Raw genomic sequence first — 24,073 nt, 5'->3', positions numbered from 1 at the left:
ACAACCGCTCTTTAATAATGGAAAAGTACGGATATGTGATTAGGCTGGAGCTGTTGACCATCAATTACTTTCACCTGGTTAAAGGCGTGCTTCAGGGACTGGTCACGCGACTGCTCCAGAGGGAAATCCCCCTCAGGGAAGCCCCTGAGTATGAAAATTCACTCATCTGCATCATAATGATGCGGAACAGACGTCGACAGCCCCGGCACCGCCTCTCAAGCCATCGCATTGCACGTCGCACGTCTCACACTGCGACACCACTTCACAGGACCCATCCACACACATATTACCCTCAATACATTTTTAAAACCAGGCCAATTGGTTCCCAGAATTAGGGGATAGGTGAGGCAGGAATTAACTGCGGCCTCGACTCTATGCCTTTTTCCCCTGAATCGTATCTCAATGTAACCACCGGATACTTGTGAATGTCACCATGTGCACATCTCACCCTCACCTGTTTATTCTTACCCAATACCCCGCCTTGCACCAAGCGTTGGTGGATAGAGGTTTGGGAACAACCTGAACCCACCAAAGCTTGATGTGTATCCCCTTTTACTCTAACCGGTATCCGAAACGGCCCTGCCAGATCGGGAGCGGCCTGCGGAGCATCAGGGATCCAGATCAGTGCCCGGTTTCCCCGCAGCTCCGACAGACCGACCCAGGCTTTCCTTCCACACTCATGGGGCGGTCTAGCCAACCTGGGGAGGAGAGCATTGGGAGACAGGTGGAGTAGGAGGGACAGACAAGGGAAGGGGTTTGGGCGGGGTCCTCCCCACTTCCGGGGAGCCACAACCGGGCGGGACAGAGAGGGATGGGGGGGAGTGTGAGACACAGGGGGTGGAGAGAGAGGAGAGAGAGAAGAGAGAGAAGAAAAAACACTGATTCACTGCCTCCTGGAAATGCCGCCATGAAGTCCCCTGCCAGCTGGATGGCCTCTTCCAGCGACGCCGGGTGTTGGCACTGGACCCACTTGGACATTCCTTGGGGAAGTTGGGAGATGAACTGCTCCAGTACCACCAGATCGAAGATGTCCACGGCACTGCGTGTTCCCTCAGCCAGCAACCATTTCCAGCAGGCATCCCGGAGCTGCTGGGCAAAGGCGAAAGGGCGGTCGTGCCTTTCTGGAACTCAGGGATCTGAAGTGTTGTCGACTGTACTCGGGGCTACAGCCAACACATTGCTGGATGACTTTCTTCAGATGTTGGTAGTTCAGGAGGCTGGCAGTGGGAAGTTGCTGTGCTGCTAGCTGCACCTCCTCCGAAAGTAAGGGCAACAAGCAGGCCACTCACTGGCCGGGAGCCACTTCCATACCTTGGCTGTTTTCTCGAACAGGTCGAGGAAGGCCTCCAGATCATTATTTGGACCCATCAGGGTCATGGGTGGGGTGGGCTCCGGGGAGGTCGCAACGCCAGCCCCCTGACTGGCGAGGGACTTGACAACTTCACCCAGCGGTGAAGACTCCATAACGGCGTAATCCTCCAAAACTGGGTTTTCGGCACCACTGTGATATGTTTAGGTTCATGGGCAATGGAGGAGTCAGGAGACAACGAACTGTCAACGTGAGTATTTTATTACTCTTCAGTGTCACACAAAAACTTTAACAAAAAGGGCACTTAGTGGCCAGATATACACACAAACAAGTCTTTGATAATCTGGCGGGCACATGCAGCCACAACTCACTCTGCTGTCTCTCTCTCCCAGACTGACGCTCTGGCGTGCCTTATCAGGTCTCCCTCCACCATCACTATAATGAGAGACAGGTGTTAGAGTAATCACAACCCAGGTGATGAGCCTTACCGCTCTTCCACAGACAGACACATGACCACGCCCCCCCATGCCACACTGGTCAATTTGAAACTTTGTATTGCAGCACTTCTCATGTTATTGCCTGCTTATGACAAATCACTTTTGCTGTATTCCTCATTTGTAAGTCGCCTTGGATAAAAGTGTCTAATAAATGAATAAATGTACAGTTTTTATCAGTTTTTAACCCCCCCAGTTGTGTAACCAGTTTGTGGTGATAACAGTCTTGAGTTTGCATTGAATGGATCTTTTTTAATTAATTGTTTATTGAAGGGTCACTGAAAATATTTAATACAATACAGTTAAGTCAGTATCAGTAGAAGAATGTTTTATTGCAAGTCAGTATACACAAATGGATATTGATTCTGTAGCTTAAATGAAAGCACATGGTGCTAGCAACGGCAAGGTCATAGGGTCAATTCCCAGTGAACATGCATACTGCTAAAGTGCATTCCTTCAATGCACCAAGTCGCTTTAAATAAAATTATCTAAAAAATGCATGAATGTATAAATGGATGAAGGATACAACAGAGAATATTTGCATCGGTTATACACAAGAAAAACAAACTTCACCACATACACCTGGCATTATTGACATTGCTAGACTTTTAATACATTTCTGCCTTCATAGGGCTGCACAATTAATTCCAACTGCAATGCAATACAATCCCAAATATAAGTTTGCATAATTTCTAAATCACAGTAAACTGCAAATGTATTTTTTACTCCTAATTCTGTGGTTTAATTTGCCATTCTGATTAGTGCACATCTTTTAGACTCTGACGAGAAATCTGCAGTCAGAATGCAGTGCACAAAAAATGGTACCAGTGAGTGAACACAAGGTGAATAAAGAAAAAAAAAAAAAAAAGGCACAAAGAAATAAATGACTATTAATAAAACTATTTCTCCTCATATTTGTTTTTGAAAAAAAGGTTGTTTTTTTTTTAATGTAAAATGTGTGAATAAGGAATGACATTTGTAAAAATCATGATATAATTTTTTTGTTCATATTGCACAGCCCTAGACATAAGTTATTCTCTCCATATGATGGAGTTCCGAAAAACAATTGGAGCCTTTGCATCAAGAGCATGCCTATGGCCCAAAAATGTCTAGATAGGCAGCTCACTAGGCTTTTAGACACAGCCTATCTGTTGTGAGACTATTATATCACTACTATAACCTTTCATGTATACATTATACCTCTATCGCTGCTGCTGTGTTGGACACTGAGATTACATGCTCTGGCTATATTCGATCGAAAATCTCTCCTTTGAAAGTAGCTTATATGCTTCCACACAAGACTGGCACTTAACAGAAAAAAAAGCAAGGCATCATTATGATTCCAGACAGTGTCACACAATGTTCCTAGAGTGCATTTGGAAACATCAGTCTCCAAACATCAGTTCTCTGACATTAATAAATTCATCCAGCATGGGAACATGCCATAAATGTGTGCCCTGTGGTTCAACACAGACCAAGACTGATGTAAAAATAGATTTGTTGTTTATGGTATGTGCATTGTAGTGGAAGGATGACGCTCAGGAACACAGATTCTGTGCTGATTTTACCACAGAGGATCTTTAATTGAATATGGAAGTGAGAAGGGATAGCGGTGAGTTTGATGGGTTGCTACTCTTTTGCTGGTCTTCATGTGGAGCTCGAGAGTTGGTGGTTCTGGAGAAGGCAAGTCAGTGATCCCAGTTGAGGAAGTCAGCACAGGGGGTGGATAAAGAGAAGTTTGGTTGTTCACTGTCAAGTTCTTTGGTTGCATAATGTGAGATTTGTGTTTTAAGCACACAGATGTTTTCTGGTTACTTAGCATTTATATTATTGCTTAGGACATGGCAATTATGGTTTGAAATATTACTTTTTATTAAAGATAGAAAAAATAAATTAAAAGGCATGCATTGATGTCTGCAATGGAAGGGAATGGCATGGTGACACTCCTCTATTAAAGTGGCAGTGTGTGTGTAGGCGGGACTGGGTGGTTTACGAGGACATTTTTCGTGTCCCCATAATTCACATTGCTTAAAAAACATACTAAACGATGTTTTCTGAAAATGTAAAAATGCAGAACGTTTTTTGTGAGGATTAGGTTTAGGGGTAGGGTTAGGGTTAAGGGATAGAATCTATAGTTCGTACAGTATAAAAATCAATATGTCTATGGAGAGTCCTCATAAGGATAGCCGCACCGACATGTGTGTGTGTGTGTGTGTGTGTGTGTGTGTGTGTGTGTGTCTATATGTGTGTGTGTGCAATGCTGTCATACCCAGCTGAGAAAGACAGCTTTGATATTTATGACATAGGCTGATAAAAGAGAGCAATCGGCACTCTGCATGAGCACTGTGTGTGTGTGTGTGTGTGTGTGTGTGTGTGTATTGATTCCTGGGCTCTGATGGCTTCACTGTTGGTGGTCTTCTAAGACTTAGTACACACATCTCTCAAAACTGCTAATAAGGTCATACTGGCCACACAAGCACACAGACACACACACACAGTCCTCTCTAATCCAAAGCCTTACACAATAACACAAATTATATACTGTATAATTCAGTTATTTCGAAGAGGAAAAGGATCATTTCCCCCTGCCTGCTAAACAACACATCGCTATTCAGTATTCTAATCAAATGTACATCTCCACCACTTTACAATTGTTACATTCAAAAAGAAAAAATGTTGTATTCTAGTATAATCATGAAGAACACAATGCTACAGAATTAATATTCTTGGAACATTTTGTATATTACTAGTTTATCCTAGAGTTCGGCCCAAAGTCACGTATACTGCGAGTCCTGTAAAGCTTGTTGGTGGTAACATATAGACTTGTAAAAATCAAACTCCGGAATTTTAACATGTGAGTTTTTGACCCATGCTCTTTTCCTTTTGCTTGCTGTCAGACAGTTAAACTATTCACTGAGACACAGACAGAATTCCCAAATTGTCTGAAAATTATCAAATTCAAGTGAGACTGGGGGTGGACAGTTACATGCCTCTGTTGCAGCATAATTCATATATGGCTGCATAATATACCTGTACACACTGAGAAACCAATCTCTGCATAGATAAAAATTTAAAAGTTGTCTGTGTATATCTGTAAAATAGAATATTTTTAATGTTTATTAATGCCTTTTATTGTCATTAATTTAAAATATTTTATACCATTACCGGAATGTTATTTCCTGTTTGGTTCTTTATTGGTTGTTTTTTTGATTGATGCTATGTATGCAAAACATGTCCATAAATTTAACAAAAATGTCAACAAATCCCATATGGACAATCAAATTCTACGATATTTTGCCACAAATTCATCTGTCACTTGGTAGAAGCTAGCCAAATTAGGCAGATACCAACATGTGTCAGGATGTATGACATCCTTGAAAACCATGAACAAACCTACACAAGATACAAAAAAATATGAACCAGACTACATTAAATACGGGCTCACTTGCAACAAGGATAAACATGGTTTGCGCCGACCAAATGTGTTTTGTGTTATGAATTATTGGCTGCCGAGAGCATGAAACCATCTAAATTCAATTTTGTACAATAAACAATTTTGGTACTGTGTTATGTCGCCACAGTACAATGTAAAAATGTGGGCCCTGAAACAAAGCCTGTTGGAAACCACTGCGGTAAACAATTTTGATACTGTGTTGGGTTGCAACGTGATGTCCACTCTACAGTTTGGGATCTGAAGCACAACCTGTTGAGAACCGCTCTGCCCTATAAAGCCAAAATACAGTTCACAGTACACTACTCCAACACTGAAACTAAGAAAAATGGCTTCAAAGCTTTTTGATTGTCCAGCCAAATGTAGAGCACTTCCAATTTAATACTTTTTAATACCTTTTTCAAGATCTGCACGTCACTTTAATCACTATCAAAGGTACATTAGCTAAAAAATGTATTGTGTTCATGCATATACAGTATTTACCATCCACTAGATATGTAGCTAATGAAAGAGTAGAAGAGCTGTTTGACACTATATGCCTGTGTGTATTTCTTTGCAGACATCTATAGTAGTTAGTAAAGTTTATTATTTATTCTTTTGTTCATTACTATACCCAAAGTACCTCGACTGGACATCATTCTCCCAATCATCTGATGTGAACATTCATTTGTATTAGTTTTTTTTTTTGGTGCACTCATTGAGGCTCTCGTCAACATGAGCACAAATGGCCCTGCATAATTAACAATACTAACAACAAGCTCCTCCTTGCACTGTGGGATTAGACCAAATTGAATGATATATGCAATTATGCCCCACGTGAAACATTGTTTGAAAAAACTGTCAAATATCATAGTTCAACCCCTGCTACATTTTTTATGAGTTATTTGCAACAATACAACAAACACCAATACAGTAGGCCTAATAAAAAACATTATTTACCTACATATATTTTTAATAAAATGTATCGTGTGTGTGTGTGTGTGTGTGTGTGTGTGTGTGTGTGTGTGTGTGTGTGTGTGAATTAATAGGATGTGCAAAAACTACAACTTCACTCACAAATTTTTATTGGAACCCATCTGGATATTATTTTATTATATTATTAATTATATTATAATTGTAGGTTCCAGTCAAGTAGTAATATATTTCTGTCATATTTACTTCACCTGGAGGCTTTATTTTGGCAGAAAGTTCAGTGTTTACCTGTTTACATTGTTCCTCATTACATCTTATTAAATGCAGTCATCTCCTTTTCAGTGAAACTGTGTCTGATTTTAGATATGTATAATAAATTGTAGCAGTTACAAATGTTTGGAATTGTGCTAATGTGTGAATCTGCAGCACTTTGCTTTCACAACCACTCTGAGACCGCTGAAAGCAGCATATCATGAGCACAGAACAGCACAATAAAACAGGTGATGTTAAATTAAAACATGATTCCATTGGCTTCTATGCAGACATGCAAAATCACCCTGTGTGACAGAGATGTCCGAATAAACAATTTAATTAAATCTTACTACCAGCTAAGATAAGGAGGAAATGTTCAAACTAAAACACGAATACCTTGGAAATGTAATTTAAGACCTTTTAATACTTTTTAATGACCTTCATTTTTTTTTTTACCAAATTGATTTAATATCTTTCAGTACTTTTTAATGACCCGTGGATACTCTGATCTGAATCTAAGCATAGTTGAACCAAACTTGTCTGTCATGAGACAGATCAAAGTGTAAAAGAATAGATTTCGGTCATAACTCTAATTTGACCAAATATGAAGTTACTGTGTTTTGGTTTAGCAGGGCAACACTGTCCTATGGTGTCCTCTGGAGATAGGAGTAATTCATCCTTACCTCATGGCAAATACACAAGCACACAAACTTTCTTATACTCCTAACAAAGTTGCTTCATTCCACAAGACTGAGTTTCTGGACTGTAGTCTTCAATACCATCTCTTGCTACTGCAACTTTAACTGTCTGTCTGTCTCTTTCCCTCCTGCTGTCTTCCTCTCTGTCCATTTCTGTCTGAATTTCATTCCTTTTACTCTTTTTCTCTTCCTAACCTCTCTTACTCTAAAGCTTCCGAATCTGTCAAGGCCTCAAGAGGCTTAATCAGTGTCAGAGCGTCCTTCACTAGAGCCTCCAGCTGTGGACATATTAGTTTACACACATATTTCCACACATATACTGTATATGTGTCTTTTGCTTCCCTGCAGAGGAAATTGTTCAAACTGCTGGACACAGAATTAGACTGTGTCTGAGAGGGTGCTGAGGGGATATGTGAGGTCAGAACATCACCAGAGGACCCCCACCCCCCCCCCACACACACACATATTGATATACACATGCATGCACACACACACAAACACCAGATCAGATAGCAACTGCATGGATCAAATTCTGATCTTTCGCCAAAGTTTTTCCTTGGCAGGAGCTATGCTCTACCCATGTTGATGATGATAAATATAATGATGTATCGCATACTGAAGCATAATCTAGAAGTGAGTACAGGATTGCTCAGATTGAGAGGCGAATGGCCACATCGAATGCTTAGTGATCACACAGCACCCTTTAGTGGAAGAAAGAAGCACTGCACTGCCATATGGATTCTGGAATAAAAATCTTCTTTGTGGTCATAAATTGGACTCCCAGGACACCCAGAAGACAGAAATGAATACGTATGTGAAATTCATTCACAGGTTTCCATACCAGAACCAGAACCAATAAAGACACACAAAGACAAATACAACTAGGCACACACACTAAAACGCACACACTGTTTGCACTCTGTGTTCATGCAATCTTGACGAGCTTGAATCCATTCAATATTGAGGAAGTTTGCAAATTCTTCCAACTGCACCTCAGTTGTAGGAAGAAAGAGATAACAATGTATTCTGTTTTTTTTTTTTTTTACCTTTCTAAAATCACCTTTATTTACAATTTAACCCTATTTTTTTCTCAGGCACTACGCACGTCTTTAATCCAGATCACATTATTACTTGTCCATGTGTATATAAACTATTGCAGCCCAGTACTCTCCTGCTGGAGATTTATGAAAACCTCCATAAAAGTAATGTGTTCTCTGGTGGGCAAAAATATACTTTAACATTTTAGAGTAACCCGTAACCAATGGTTATGTCACGTTCCGTCTCCCTCATGTTTTCCATGGACTCTTATTTTGAAGTTTCCCCCTGGACTCCATTTCCCATAGAGCACTGCCCTCATCACTACCAGCTGTTCCTGATTATCCTCACCTGTCTTTCATTCCCTCATTAGTTCCTTTGTGTATTTATACCCTCCTGTTATGTTCATTCATGGTCAGTTCTTGTATGTGTAAAGCTTGTGTTGGTTAGTTGATTTTGTTTATGGCACGCCACTTTGTCTTATGTCTTCTTCATTAAAGCCTGTGTATAGATACATTGCTTCTCTCACCTCTCCTTCTTCATCATCCTCTCCACCACAACCTGTGACAGAAGAACTGACCGACAAGGATGTATCTAGTGGCTGTACAGATCATCCTTCTCAAACAGGGGGAGCGTCCAGTTGAGGATCACGTTCTTGAGTTTCTCCATTTAGCGAATTTGGTGCACTATGATGACCATGCTGTGGTGAATTTCTTCTGGGCTGGTCTAAGTAGTGCACTGAAGGAGCTGATGCCTCCGATGGGTCCTCACTGGATGCTCGCCGACTACGTTGAGGAGGCTCTGAAACTTAGCGGCTCACCATTCTCTGTGGGTAAGGAGGATGAGGACCTTGAATATCCTCCCACAATGGACGCCCTCCAGCCTTCCACGGCTCCTCCCTCGTCACCTTCCATGGCTCACGAGCCAGTGCCCATGCCTTCCACTGCTCATGAGCCAGTGCCCATGCCTGCCACGGTTACCGTCCCAGAGCCTGTAGCCTCAACTGTCCCAGAGCCAGAGCCTGTAGCCTCGACTGTCCCAGAATCAGAGCCTGTAGCCCCATCTGTCCCAGACACAGCTCTCGCCAAGTTGGTAGACCTGGACTTTATTCCCATCCTGATCCCCACCCTAACTACCCTTCAGCCACCGCTGGTTCCAGCCAGTATATTGGACACCCTGGTTCCATCCTGTGCCCTATCCCTTCCTCCTCCACTGGCTCTACTTAAGACATTCGCTCCTCTTCCTCTTCCCTCTGTTCAGCCGGTTCCCCTCAAGTCACCGGCTCAATCATCGGCCCAGTCGACTCCACAGAAGAGGGGATCTGTTGACCCCCCGACTCCGCCTTGGCCCTCTGAACCCTGGACTCTGCCTTGGCCCTCCGATCCCTCTTCATCACTTCCACTCTACGTCCCCTCGTCTCCACTGTGGGCCGTCAGCCTATCGGCGTCACCGGGGTCCCTCGTCCCTTCAGCTCCGCCTTGGTCAGTTGGTCAACTGGCTCCGCCTTCGGCTCTACCCGGGACCTCCTTCCACCCGGCTCCGCCTTGGTACTTAGCCCCACTGGCTCCGCCTCTGTCCTCTGATCCCCCAGCTCCGCCTCGGTCCTCTGAGCCTCTGGCTCCGCCCTGGTCCTTCGAGCCTTCGGCTAAGCTCCGGGCACTAGGATCCCCATTTCCGCCCCTCAAGCCTCTGTAATTTCAATGGTAAAAGACTAAAAATGCTACAGTAAAAAAAAAAAAAAAACTTTAATTGGTTAACGGGTAGTTAGCTACCTTAAAATATACGGCAAAAAATTATAATATATTTAAAAAGACAATACATGCAATTTTACGGTAAAATGTTGTAAAATGTTTTTAGATGTAAAAAGTATGATTTTACCGTATAATTAATGGTAAAAATGTATATTATAGAATAGAATAGAATAGAATAAAATATACTTTATTGTCCCGTTCTAGGAAATTTGTCTTGGACTCCAGTGACACAAGCAGCCTCAACATTGGACAGTGACTACAGTACCACACAATATGCTACAACACTCACAAAACACAATAAAACAATAAATAATACCTAAAATATACACCATGGTTACCACACCTCCACTAGCCTTCAGTATGCAACCTTGTTTAATAATCGAATAGAACTCGATATAAACAAGTTCTTGTACCTATTAGATTTACATAATGGAATTCTAAATCGTCTCCCCGAAGGTAAAGTTTTAAATTCATTGTGTAAAATATGAGTATCATCAGCCACAATTTTCTTGGCATGCCTTAGTATGGATGAATTATACAGTTCTAGTATAGATCGAATCACCTTCCCCCCAAACATTTTTAAAGCTACATGGATTAGTCGGGCAATTTAAAAAAATGTTTTACAAGAGAGTACAAGTACTTTTTAATGGCAAATTATTGTTAAAATTACGGTAAAAAAATAACACACACACACACACACACACACACACACACACACACACACACACACACACACACACACACATGTTGGTGCATCTATGATTATGAGGACTCTCCATAGACATAATGATTTTTATACTGTAGAAACTACAGATTCCTAACCCTAAACCTAACCCTCGCAAAAAACTTCATTTTTACATTTTCAATAAAACATCATTTAGTATGTTTTTTTTTTTTTAAGCAATTTGAATTATGGGGACAGTAGAAATGTCCTCATAAACCACATTTATAGCATAATATCCTTGTAATTACCAGTTTGTAACCGAAAAAAAGTCCTCGTAAACCACTTAAACCTGATCACACACACACACACACACACACACACATGTTGGTGCAGCTATCATTATGAGGACTCTCCATAGACATAATGATTTTTATACTGTACGAACTATAGATTCTATCCCCTAACCCTACCCCTGACCCCTACCCTAACCCTCACAAAAAACTTTCTGCATCTTTACATTTTCAATAAAACATCATTTAGTATGTTTTTTAAGCTATTTGAATTATGGGGACACTAGAAATGTCCTCATAAACCACATTTATAGCATAATACCCTTGTAATTACCAGTTTGTGACCTAAAAAAAAGTCCCCGTATACCACTTAAACCTGCCCACACACACACACACACACAAAGCTGCTGGGTCTCTCTCTCTCTCTGGCGTCCCCAGCTTTTCCCTTATCTCCCTCCAGCTGATTAGGCAACTCGGCGCTGGGCGTGCATCCTCACGGCCCGGCCAAAGCCTCCTCGACAAATTCACATTCAAATGTGAATTTTGAAGCCGTTTTGTGTGTATTTTTTTAAGTATGCAATTCAAAACGGCTTCAAAACTCACGTTTGAGGTATGAAAGCATGTAAATTAAATTTGTAGAACAAAATCTCCACGTATCGTCAAGTAATGTTTACCACAGACCTTATTTTATTCGTAAGTTGAAAACCCCTATTATAAAAACCAATAGGAAAATCCAGAGGCAACACATGGCGATTAGCAAATCCTCTTCAAGGTTTTTGGACTACAACCTGTTTCTGGCTCTGTGCAAAAATACTGTAGTACTAACATTAGGCTATACAAAACTAAGAAACAATAATAATAATTAAAAAAAATAAATAAATAAAATGGCATTGAAACACAATAAAATAAGTACAGCAAAATGTATAAACAGGTTTCTGTCTGTCCCATGCTGACAAAGAAGGCCTATTTATAGGCAAATACAATAATAATACCACTGTATCGATAATAATACCGCTGTATACAATAATCGACCAAAAACTCCTTAATAACTCCACAGACATTCTCAAATGTTGCTATTTGCCATAGCAAAACCAAAATTTTTTATGCTTGTATCTACTTTAAAACAGGTTGAGGAAATGAGCGCCTCGGAGCTGGTGACGTCATCAGACAGTGATGACGTCATCATATGGCAAAAGGCATTTCAGTTACTAAAAATAGACAGCAATGCAAAGACATACAATCTGAAGTATGTGTTCAAAACTATCAAAAAGTGCTTTAGTTGGTACCATATTAATTTAATACAGATCTTAACATTTCAACCTTTAAATATATATATTTATATTTATTTATTTATTTATTTTTTTTCTCTAAATTGTATTATTTTGTATTGATATCCTATTTTCAGTCTTTACCTACTGGGTGTGACATTGTGTTGATCCATTTACGGGTCCCTCAGAAGACTCCTGTTCTACTACGAATATTAATCAGGTTTCTCTTCCAGTGTGCACTCACACAAGATAATTATTTTCATGAGCTACTCCTTGACTACAGTAAAGACCCGCCTATTATGTTAATGAGAATCCGGTCTCGTTGAATGGCCGCGCGTGTGCATGAGTGCTTGTGTACTGCTTCAGTACAGTAGGGCACTAGTAGAACCAGCGGAGTATCTGTCAGAAATACATTCGATCATTTTGTCTAAAATGCAGAGCTACTGAAAACAAGAATCACGGAATATCAGAAACATTTCACTGTCTGAACACCATTGTCCTCAAATGGGTGGGCAGGTAACCCGTACTATTCTACAAGGTGAGTTATAATGAAATATGCATTTTCTTCTTTCTTTAATTGTATAATCACTGAAATTAAATTTTCTCTTTATTTTGTATATGTTTACTTGTACAAATCCATAAATTCCACTATTTTAAATAAGTAAAAATATTCTTTCTGTCTGTGTAACCATGCTACTGTTAATTAAAACTGACAACCCTTCAGGGAACAACAGAGATTTACACACACATTAGCTATGAGGACAAGAGGACATACCATAGACTTATATTGTTTTTTAAATAAAGTTTATTATAATTACTACAGACTAACTCTAACCTAAACCCATACACTTACCTTAACACTATTATAAATGGTTTTGCATTTTTAGAAAATAATAAAAATCAATTTAATTTCTTTAATAAGAATTTTTACCTTTAAGTACACCCCCAAAGTAGTTCCCCAAACTAAATCTACAGTACTCCACACTGTTTAGAATTGCAAAGGTTTTTCTCTTTCTTGCTGGGCGTAATAGACCACTTTTGCTTTATATACTTCGTAAACGAAGTTCACACTGAATCAACCTGACACTTAGGCCAGCTACTGCCTCGAGCAGAGAGAGAGAGAAAATCCACACATATAGTGCGATATGACATTATTATGAAGAAGTCCCTTTCAAATCAAGATGAAAAATGATTGATATCTGTGACTATTTATAGGACTCTTGGTGGGTGTGCCTGCTTGTGTTTGAATGTGTCCGGCATCAGGTGTATTGTTGATTTGTTGGTATCGTGTCAATAGAGATCAAGGAGTTTTAACCGGTGTATAAGCCCTATTTATGTCCCACTTGGCTAATTGTGTGTATACAGTTTATTGTGATGCCATAATAACATGTACACAAATATTCTCACGCCTCATGCAGATAAAGTAGGTTAAAGTCTGTGGAATCAGTCTCATGCTTGTGCAACTGAAAAGATTCAATCACTGACCCGCACACAGTGAAATGTCAACACCAGTTAATTAAAGAGAAAAATGGCTCAGAAACAACACAAAGTCCTTGACTTAATGCTTTGGAGAGGTCTGGGAAAATATGAAAGGGAGTTGGGCAGAGTGTGTTTGATCACAGGCCAGTCTTATCAGTGTGTGAGAATCAATGTGAAGTGATTTTGGTGCTCTTTTATGGCTATTTGTCTTTGTTTTCAATTATTTTTAATCTTTTATTGTTTACTATACCAGAACTGAGTTTTTATCACTCAACTGCAATACTTGTCATCACACTCTACACTGCAGAAAATTGAATCCCACTAAAATGTAAAACTTAAGTTTAATCGCTGCCTTAATGGAATATTCTGGGACAGATTCAATATAATTAAGCTCAGTCGACAGCCTTTGTTGAATAATGTTCATTACCACAAAAAATATTTTTGTTCTGAAAATCTGGGTTAGAGTGAGGCACAATGGAAGTGTATGGGGGCCAATCCATAAACATAAAAATACTCACTGTTTCAAAAGTATAGACACAAGACGTAAACAATATTCATGTTAACATGATTTAAGTGTGATAAAATTGCTTACTAACCTTTTTGATGTTAAATTCAATTTTACAACTTCAATACCATGGTGACATAATGCCTTACACCCAAAAACGACAGTAAAAACTATGATTTAAACAACCTTACAGCTCAAATAATACACAAGTTTTAACAGAATTTGTTTAAGTGGTTTTATAAAATTATAAGCTTCACATTTCTGCCTTTAAAACCTTAAAGAATTGGCCCCATTCAGTTCCATTATAAGTGCCTCACTGTAACCTCGATTTTTGCTTTTTCTAAAGAAAAGCGGGACAAGTCAAAATTTGTTTTAGTGGTAATCAACATTTTGCCACAAATGCTGTCGATTTGAGCTTAACTTGTATTGATCCTGGAATATTTCTTTTAAGGTAGATCCAACCTGCAGTGATAAGTTAATTAGACTTTTTCAGCCCCTTTGAATTTAAGTACTGATGAAGAAATTTGAGCTGAAACTCTGAAAACTCATTAAATCAAGAAGAATTGACAGAAAGTACTATGACAAGTCTAATGGACGTTCTTATAATATACTGTAATGATTAATTTTTTTTGAACCAGCAAAGGAAATACTGTATTTTAAAATCTTAAGTTTAGAATCTCATGGGTATATTGAAAACCTTATGGGCAGTCAAAGTTCATGGGCAAAATTGGAACATCATGGGCAGTGATGGCTCCAGGGTGGGCTTCATTGTTGTCTTAACAGTTAGACACACAGAGCTATTGATTTACTTGTAAGTGTTTGTGTGTGTTTGGAGACATAACCTCATTTTTGGCACACTGACAGACTTTGGATGGAGTAGCTGAAACCTGCATTCTGTCTCGCTCTCTCTATCTCTGTAAATTCTTTGTTGTCTCTGTCCTTGATAAAGATTTTCATTAAGAATTGTTAGCCTAGTTCTCTCTGTGTTCTGGTCACACAGCACAGAGCTCTTAGAGAGAAAACAGTACTTTGTCAAAACTTACACTGTTAAGCAATGTAACTGTTTTTTTGTTCCTCTTCCATAAGGAGGATCCCTTCACCGCCACCCCCTGAAGGAAAGCATGTATCCAGATCCACAAGCCCCTTTGTCACTTTGTTTCCATGCCAACACAAAAGGTTCTCAGATCCTGATGGACAAGACAAAGCGCAGCGTGCGCCGAATTGCCAGCTTCTGTAATGCCATCACCTTCACCAACCGACCAATCAAGATCTACGAACAGGTCCGGCTGAAGGTATGGTAACCCAACTCTCACCCTTTTCCACATACCATTCTGTAAACCACTCTGTGTGGTCCCAAAATAGCCTTCACATATCCCTCTTTCATATCACTCCATCTCAGACTTTCCCGGCGCGGTGCGGGGAAAATAAAAAGATAATTCTAGAAATGCCGTTATCTTGTTCTGGTGAATGAGGTTGTTTAGGAATGCTGAAAAAAAAAAAAAAAAAAAGAATCCATGTCTGATAAACGGCTCTGATGGTCTCTATTTATAGCATCACACACAGTCACACAATAGCTTGTTTAACATTTTCTGGTATTTGTAAACATTCTTTGAATATGCAAAGTGTAAATAGTCACTTTTACTTGGATGAACATGCATTTGTTCTTATTTTATAGCTGTTGGATTATGAAAAGATCAAGTTGAAGAATTTTGTGTAATTATAGCCACCTCCTGTTTTTGATTTTTATGAGCCACATAAGTGCAGCAAAATTTCACTGCCTGGCATTTGCATCATCAAGGAAGTGAATTTAATTATATTTGCATATAGCATGGGGAAAGTATATCAGATTTATATCCGTTTTGCGGAGACACATTTATGCTCCCATGTGTAATTCGAATGTGCAGAACCAACCAATAGCAATCTGACTGATTAAGACGCATGAAGTGAAAAAGTGTAAAATAGATGTTTCTCTCATTCTCTCCTGGCCATTAGATAACAAAGAGACAGGGTTGCTGGAGTGGTGCCCTGCGAGTGGGTTTCACTACGGTGGACCCGTCTGATCTCAGTTCAGCCTGGCTGCCACGATTTGCCTGCCCAGATCTGGTGTGCGAGAGGGGATTCTGGGCCAGAGCGCTTCCCGAGGAGCGGTGTGAAGAAGGAACCATTCTCTCCTTCTGGTTAGATAATACAGGGCGAGTGTTTTACCAGGTTAACGAGGGCACTCCGATCTTCTTCTTCAGTGGCGTACCAGCCGCAGAGCCAGTATGGGCGATCATTGACATTTACGGGCTGACCCGTGGTGTACAGCTACTTGGTGAGTCCACATTTCTTTCCACTCTCATATGAAATGTCATGTTTCAGAAGTTTATAATGTCTCTAAGAAGCCATAAAACTGAAAACCTGAAGCTGGTTTGCCGAATGTCTCTGTTCAGTAACTCTCTGCACAGTTCAGATGACATGCCATTCAAAGTTTGCTCCGAGTGAAATTACTGAGGTCCAGTTTGTCGTTTAATGTTGGGCCATATCTTAGCTGTGCTTCAGTGACCATGTGCTATCCTTTGATTAGTTGAAAAGGTTAGAGAGGCAGAGGCACATTTAAACAACTTAAATTCAAACACAAACATTTAAAAATAGAATCTAAGATTTATAGCCTCTTATTCTAATTACAAAAATGCCCAATGGAAAAAAGATCAGAAAGATTGGAAGAGCTGCCCAGCAACACTTTCTTTTTTAAAATGGAAAACGTATGCTTGGGAATTCCGGAATGCTGGCAATGAGAGAAAAGTTAGAAGTTTAACAAAATCAATTAAATTGAAGACCAATTGGTCACAGAATTAATGCATTCAAAAATTTTAACTAACCCTTGGGCTCTTAGGAACAAGGCCAGATTCAATTAAACAAATTAAGCACCATTACCATGAGAATAATTATGCCCTAAAAGGATAGTTCCCCCAAAAATGAAAATTCTCTCATCATTTACTCAACCTCATGCCATCCCAGATATGTATGACTTTCTTTCTTCAGCTGAACACAAACAAAGATTTTTAGAAGAATATCTAAGCTCTGTAGGGTCAGACAATGCAAGTGAATGGTGATAAGGCTTTTGAAACTCCAAAAAGGAGTTAAAGTCAGCATAAAAGTAACCCATACAACACCAGTGGTTTAATCCATGTCTTCTGAAGCAATACAGTTGGTTTTGGGTAAGAACAGACTGAAATATAACTTCCTTTTTATCTTGCCATTGCAGTCTCTATGCACAATCATGATTTCAAGCTTGATTACGCTTCCTAGAACTTGATGTGTGCCCAGAGCGCTAGATGGCACTATAGGAAGTGTAATCGAGCTTGAAATCATGATCGCCTAGGAGACTGGAATGGCAAGGGGTACAGTGAAAAAGGTTTTGGTCTGTTCTCATTTGTCTGTTATGTTCTATAATGAATATAAATGTTTTCTAGATTTGATCTGCTCTAAAATATTTAATTAGACAATCTCTTCAACAGAGCAATATTTAGCTCCCGTTGTTGCAATTAATCATTCTTTTGATTCAGTTCTTTTCAACTAATTAGTTGAAATAGTTCACAAATGATTCATTAGCAAATTGGTCTGAATCAAAATGATTTTTAAAAGTCTGTATCCAGTAATCGCAAACGCCTAAAACTGTCGTGGAAAAAAGGTAGGAACCCTGTATTAAATTTCTTTCTACGTTCAGATTTATCTATGTAATATAGTTATGTGCTTACATGACACTCTAAAATAAAATGACCTAGAGTTCTTTAAAACAGTGGTATGTTGTGTTTATTTACTGAAGCATTTCTAACTACTGTATATCCTGATTTTTGGATACTGATTTCTTCAGTTTTATTATTATTATTCTGTAATTTCCCCTGATTATTTGGCAGATGTAAAGTAAGCTGACCCATGTGGTTAAGGGAGTAAACCTTGGTCCCAACTGACTGTCTTCATACCACATTTAGCTTCCTTTAAACAAAGTTTAAACCTTTGTACTGCAAATGAAAATACTTCTATAAATATATATATATATATATATATTCTTCAGTTTTTGTTCTTTTAAAGTACTTTTTAAAGAACAAATGTAAAATGCTGTACCAATGTCATCAAAACCAAATTAAGAATAAAAGAAGTGTTAATTGAGTTTGTAGGATAAAGAAGTTTTTATTTTAATCTTTCTAATTTAATCATGGTACAATCTGAAAAGTCTTCCGTGTCTCTCTCTGTACCTCTTATACTTTGGAGTAAAAATAGTCAATGTTTCCACAGAGTCAGATAGCACTGTCTTAGAAGTTGGAAGTGTGTGATCATGTTGACAGACATGTGTTTGTGTGTGTAGGGATTGATATCAGTGGTCAGTCTTGGTGTAACATCAGTTAACCCTGAGAAACTGCTGGACTAATTTAACTGTCATTATATAACCCAATCTCAACTTTCAAAAGCTACTACTACTACTACTACTATACTTACACACAAGAAATCCTCTTCACTCAGATTCACTATGCTAAGTTTCTCTTTATTCAGCTAGCTGCCACATTATGTTCAAGCTTATTTTCAGTTGCACTTTGCTGCTGTTAACTCACACCACACAGGTGTATGCATGCAAACTCTGTATGTGTGTCACAGAGCTAAGACGAGTTTAAAGATGAACACTAATCATGCCACAAGTGATCTTCACATGCTGTGCCCTCTCACGTTACCTCTGCCCCTTTTAAAATGCATTTATGGTCGGATGGCCGATGGTCAGATGCTATGACCGAAATCACTACTTGTTCTGTCGAATTTAGATCACGCCACATCATGCTTTCAAGGTGTTTAAATTCTTGGTGACCCATGTTACCTGCAAATCACATCCATTGGATCAAAATGTTGCAAAATTGGGACTATTGTAATAGGGTGAAAATATATTTCATTAATTTATTGTGGTGCTTCATGCTTTGATCTGGCACCTTTTCAGTGTTTGTAGATTCACATAGTTTCTCTTCTTTTTGTTCCAAAAAACATATTACCTGCATTGTACACTGTACTGTAAAAATAAAAACTTTAATATCTACGACAATACAGTACAGTTTTCTGAAATTCATGCTGTGCGCATAGTTTGGAAAGGGGTAGAGTTACTTTTATTTTGTACTCATGAAGACATTTATAGCATTTAAAAAAGAATTGACAATTACCTACAACCACTGTAACAACCAATGCACGTGTCTCCTTCCTTTTCATCTTCTGTTTCAGTATGACCCCAATGTCACAGAAGCTTCCATGTCTTAATAATTTCTACTCAGACTAGTCAGTGTCAGCTGAATGCAGTTCAGCATCAAGCCTGGAAACTTAAAGCAACCATGAGAGAAACCACTACTGTGGCTGAAAAGTTTTCTGCTGATGCTGCTACTGTGATGGTTGCTAAGCTGAAAGTTATAGCAGACCAGTAATTTACATCACTCAGTTTCTGTTGTTCTCATCATTGGCTGTCCACTGTGAATGTTCAGTGGCAAGCTTTTTACTGACTGAGGTCAGAATTAAACCACTAAGCACAATTAGACTGAGTGGTGCTTGCCCGTGCAAAATGAGGATAGGGTGTTGTGTGTGGTTGTCAGGGCGTTGCTATGCAGTTGATAAGATATTCTTATGGTTTTTAGGACATTGATATGCTGTTGCTAGGGTTTTCTGGGTGGTTACTTGTGGGGCTGAGTATTGATACAGATTTCCAGATTCAATTTGATTATGATTCTCAAGCTCTCAATTCGATTCTGATTTGGATTCAATTTGATTCTGATTCAGTTGGGTATATTATATCAGTTATAATGTCCATTTTGCTTATATGAAATAACTTCTATCTGTTAATTATACAGGAAACCTTCTAGCTAGGTACATTATGAAAATGTTCATACATTTTATTTTATCATTAGTTTTTAATCATTTTGTTCATCATTATTTATTTTCAATAAATATGCTGTCTTGATATATTTATTTACATTGCATTTACATATGTTTTTATATTGATATGTAGAACAAGTGCTAAAACGGTCTCTTAAGAATAGTGCCAGTTCAGCAACTGTCTCACAGAAGTGTTTTGGTTGAGCGCATATTAACAAGAGTGGAGTCACATGGCTTCTTTACGTGTTGGTGACTCCACGCACACATCTAAAGGTTTCTTTTTTTGTTGTTTCTGGTCAACAGCTGACTGTAAAGAACAGAAAGGGTATTAAAAGAGACATAAAAAGAGGGTTAGAGTTAGGGTTAGGTCTTGGAATTTGCTTGCATTTGCAAATGATTTACTCGCATTATAGGCGGTTGAGCATAGTGGAAAATATCCATATTGGAATTATTCAAATGACGTTGGCGATTAATCAGAAAATCTATATTTTTACCCAGCCCTAGTTGCTAGGAGGTTGCTAGGCTGTCGTAGGCTGCATTTCCCAAAAGCATCGTAAGCCTAAGTAAATCATAGAAACTACTGGCACCAATGGTCACTATGATCAACTTAAGCGTGTGATGCTTTTGGGGAAACGCAGCCCTGGCTGGTTGTTTACCATCCCAAGTCAAAAGAGCACACCCTCAAGTTTCTATGACATTCTGGATATTGCTTGGGTCTCTTTTTCAATGTCCAGTTGCTTTGAAATGTAAAAACAAGTCACATGACTTGAGGTATCATGCATGTTTGTAGCACAAATGGTGTGGGACGAATTATGTGCTAAAGATTAATACTTAAAGTAAGGTGTTTGTTCAAATCTTTAACCCTAAGTATGAACAATATTAATAGTGATTCTTGCACCACTAATGACAAATGATTTTAGATGTAGTGTGTTTATGTACTGTATGTGTGTTTGTTTTGCAGACAGTAAGATGGTCCCAGATGAATATTTCAGTCCTGCTGTAACTCATGAAGTGATGGATGACTGGCACCTGTCAAGCAACTGCTCCAAGCTTGACCTGCAGGAAGATCTGCCATCCTTTTCAAGCTCCCCAAATTCCCTCAACTCAGTGCTGTTGCCACAGTTTCACGATGACTTGCATTTCCACTATGTCCATGGCAACGGTCTACGTCTAGTGACTGAACACATAGCAGTACGCTATTACAACAGGCATGAGGACTGTGCTTTGGTGTTCACACATCGACCGTTGTGCTGTGGCGAATGTGTTTTCTTAAAGGTTTTACTGAAGTCTCAAACAGCCACACCCACTCTGAATAGTTTTTTGTCTTATGGATTCACTTCCTGTAACCCAGCCCACATTAACCCAAAGCACTTACCGGTCAATCCAGAGGACCTGCTGGATCGCAGAGAATTCTGGGCTTTTGGCTGCCTCACTTCCCCACTCGTGGGTGGAGATATCATTGGTTTCCGGGCAACTGCAGAAGGGGAAGTGCTCGTGAGTCATAATGGTGGGAGAGCCTACCGAGAGATTTGTGTGGATAATTCCACTCCTCTCTGGATGATCTTCAATTTACAAATGCATATCAAGCAAATCAGCATACTGGGTAGGTGTAACATTAACAAAATGTACACACATACATGTTTATTCAGAAATGGGGAAGGGACATACTATAGACTTCTAAAGCTAATTATAAATACTGTAGAAGAACCCTAACCCTTCTTTTTGCATTGAAACGTTTTTTTATTTGGATGGATTTTTTTCCCTGTTCGGGACAATTTTGTCCCTAAACTAGCAAAGTACATACATACACAATCAGGAACACAAAAATATACTGGACATGGTAAAGTCTGTTAAAATATAATCACAAAACCACCCTCATCCCTATCACTCTTGTCTTTTTCAAGGTACATCCCGTGGTTACTCTCCATCCTCTTCCGAAATTCACATGATTAACATTAATAATTACAGATATCCCTCAGCCAATCGTATTCACAGTACATCAGTCAGGGGATTTATTGACACCTTTAAGCCCCACCCACACAGCCTCAGCAGTTCTGCAGGTGGGTTTCTTTCTCATATTGCTAAAAAAGGCAGCAAGATTACATTTACAAATTACAAAGACAATCCACATATGATCAGAAAGTTTTTTAAAAGATAATGCAAGGCAGAGATGCAGCAATATCATTTACATGTTAAGAGAACTCGTATAAGTGTTTTGTATTTGTTTTTAAGACATTTGATGCAAATAAAATACACATCCTCACTGCTGGTTCAGGATTTCTTCCTTGAGTTATTTCAGTGGACAAAACAGTTTTCTGTGTTTTAATGCCACCAGTTGCGCTGGATATTTTATTCAATTGTTTCTATTGAAAATCTTTTCTTGTTTGCTTTCTAGGGACAACGTCCAGCTCACCGTTCTCAGAATCTCCCAATACGCCATCATGCTGTGTGATTACTGGAGAAGAGTGTTTGATTTGCTGTGAGAGGCCAGTGGACTCAGTGCTGTATGCATGCGGACACATGTGTGTGTGTTCCATTTGTGGTGGGAAGCTAAAAGAGATGTCAAACCCGTCCTGCCCCATGTGTCGCAGCCCAATCAGAGACATCATTAAAATATACCGCAGCATGTAACCTGGCCACCTGGCATCCACAATTCCCTATTTAAAATGTAAACATGGTGGTGTGCTACAGTGGCTAATGCCCAGGGCCAGAATGTTGAAGACTGCTGGTTTGAGCCTCCCAAGGAATGAGCTGTGATCCATCATCATTGTTACCTTGAGAAAACAATCTACCTTGAGGTTGCTCTGGGGTACTATCCTTTGTATGTTGCTTTGGATATAAAGTAAACATCTGCTAAATGACCAAAAAGCTGAGAAAACACAGATGTGGCACAACATTTACACAATGCAAAATTAAAAGATTGTTCAGCTCTCTGGACTTGCATATGGCTGGGAGTGCATAATGGGAAAGTAAGCTACTATGAGATTTCAAATTTTCAGTTTGACAATGTCATGGTAACTTCTTATGAATCTGTTAACATGTTTTTGTAGTTCTTAAAAAGCTGTGTTATTATATAAAACTATTAAATATCCATGTTTAAAATCTACATTTAATTTGACTATAATTTTTTGACTAACTGGTATACCTTATTTATTTCTTAACCATTTTTTGCTGAATTCAGAATCTGAGAAATGCACTGTGGATTTAGTGTGTGTTAAACATAAAATTTAAAAAAACTAGTAATATGTTTTAACAAACCAAAATTAATATTCATAATATTATCTGTGTCAATAGCTGAGACTTTCATTCAGATGTTTTTTTTTAATCGTGTGTGTGTGGAGGTGAGGGTATGGTTGAGGGTTCATCTGGAAATAGAGTAAGCGGTAAGGGTGCTCACCTGAGATGAATTGCTGGTAATTGCTTGTTTCTGTGTTCGCAGTGAGAGACGGGGGAAATAAAAAGGGCCACTCCTCAGAGTGTGAGATGAGAGAGAGTGAGACAGACACCTGACGCTGTGTGTGTGTTGATCGCCCGGCCCTCAACGATAGATTAAGCTTCTCCGTTACGCCTTATGCGAACGTGTTTTATTGTTTTGTGCATTAATAAAAAGAGACATTCTTGAGTTGGAAACACCGTCTCCTGCTTCCTCATTCCATTGAACTGTTACACTGGTGCCAAAACCTGGGATTTGAGGAAGAAGGATACGCTGCCATGGAGTCGTCACCGCTGGAGGAGGTCTTCAGGTCCTTGACCAGCATCCACCAGGCCCAACACCAGGCCCTCCTGGACCTACGCATGGAGCAGCAGCAGTGTTTTGAGGTGCTCCTTCGGGCCCAGGAGGATGACCGGCGGGTGCTGCGGAGCCTACTACCCAAGGAGGGGGCGGCCGCCGCCCTTTCCCCGGCAGCTGCAAACCCTCACGTGTTGCTCACAAAGATGGGGCCGCAAGATGATCCAGAGGCCCACCTCGAGATCTTTGAGCACATGGCCAAAGCCCTGAGATGGCCACAGGAGTAATGGGCGGTGCATCTTCTGCTGCTGCTGATCTGGGAAGCCCAGATCATGGCACAACAACTTCCGGT

At 39.5% G+C, this 24,073-nt stretch overlaps 1 protein-coding gene across 1 annotated transcript; it reads left to right on the top strand.

The window, feature by feature from the left end:
* Window positions 1-12,527: 12,527 nt before the first annotated feature.
* On the top strand, window positions 12,528-23,077 carry neurl1ab (neuralized E3 ubiquitin protein ligase 1Ab). The gene is made up of 6 exons (XM_051722109.1): window positions 12,528-12,662; window positions 15,195-15,400; window positions 16,101-16,422; window positions 20,953-21,594; window positions 21,896-22,051; window positions 22,387-23,077. Exons 1-6 carry the CDS (start codon window positions 12,629-12,631, stop codon window positions 22,620-22,622), a joined length of 1,596 nt encoding a protein of 531 aa, XP_051578069.1. The 5' UTR covers window positions 12,528-12,628; the 3' UTR covers window positions 22,623-23,077.
* The last annotated feature ends 996 nt before the right edge of the window (window positions 23,078-24,073 follow it).

The sequence above is a fragment of the Myxocyprinus asiaticus genome, chromosome 17, assembly GCF_019703515.2.
Source record: "Myxocyprinus asiaticus isolate MX2 ecotype Aquarium Trade chromosome 17, UBuf_Myxa_2, whole genome shotgun sequence".
In the NCBI taxonomy this organism is placed as follows: domain Eukaryota; kingdom Metazoa; phylum Chordata; class Actinopteri; order Cypriniformes; family Catostomidae; genus Myxocyprinus; species Myxocyprinus asiaticus.
Note: the sequence above shows the minus strand (reverse complement) of the source record. Positions and strands in the feature narration are given on the sequence as shown.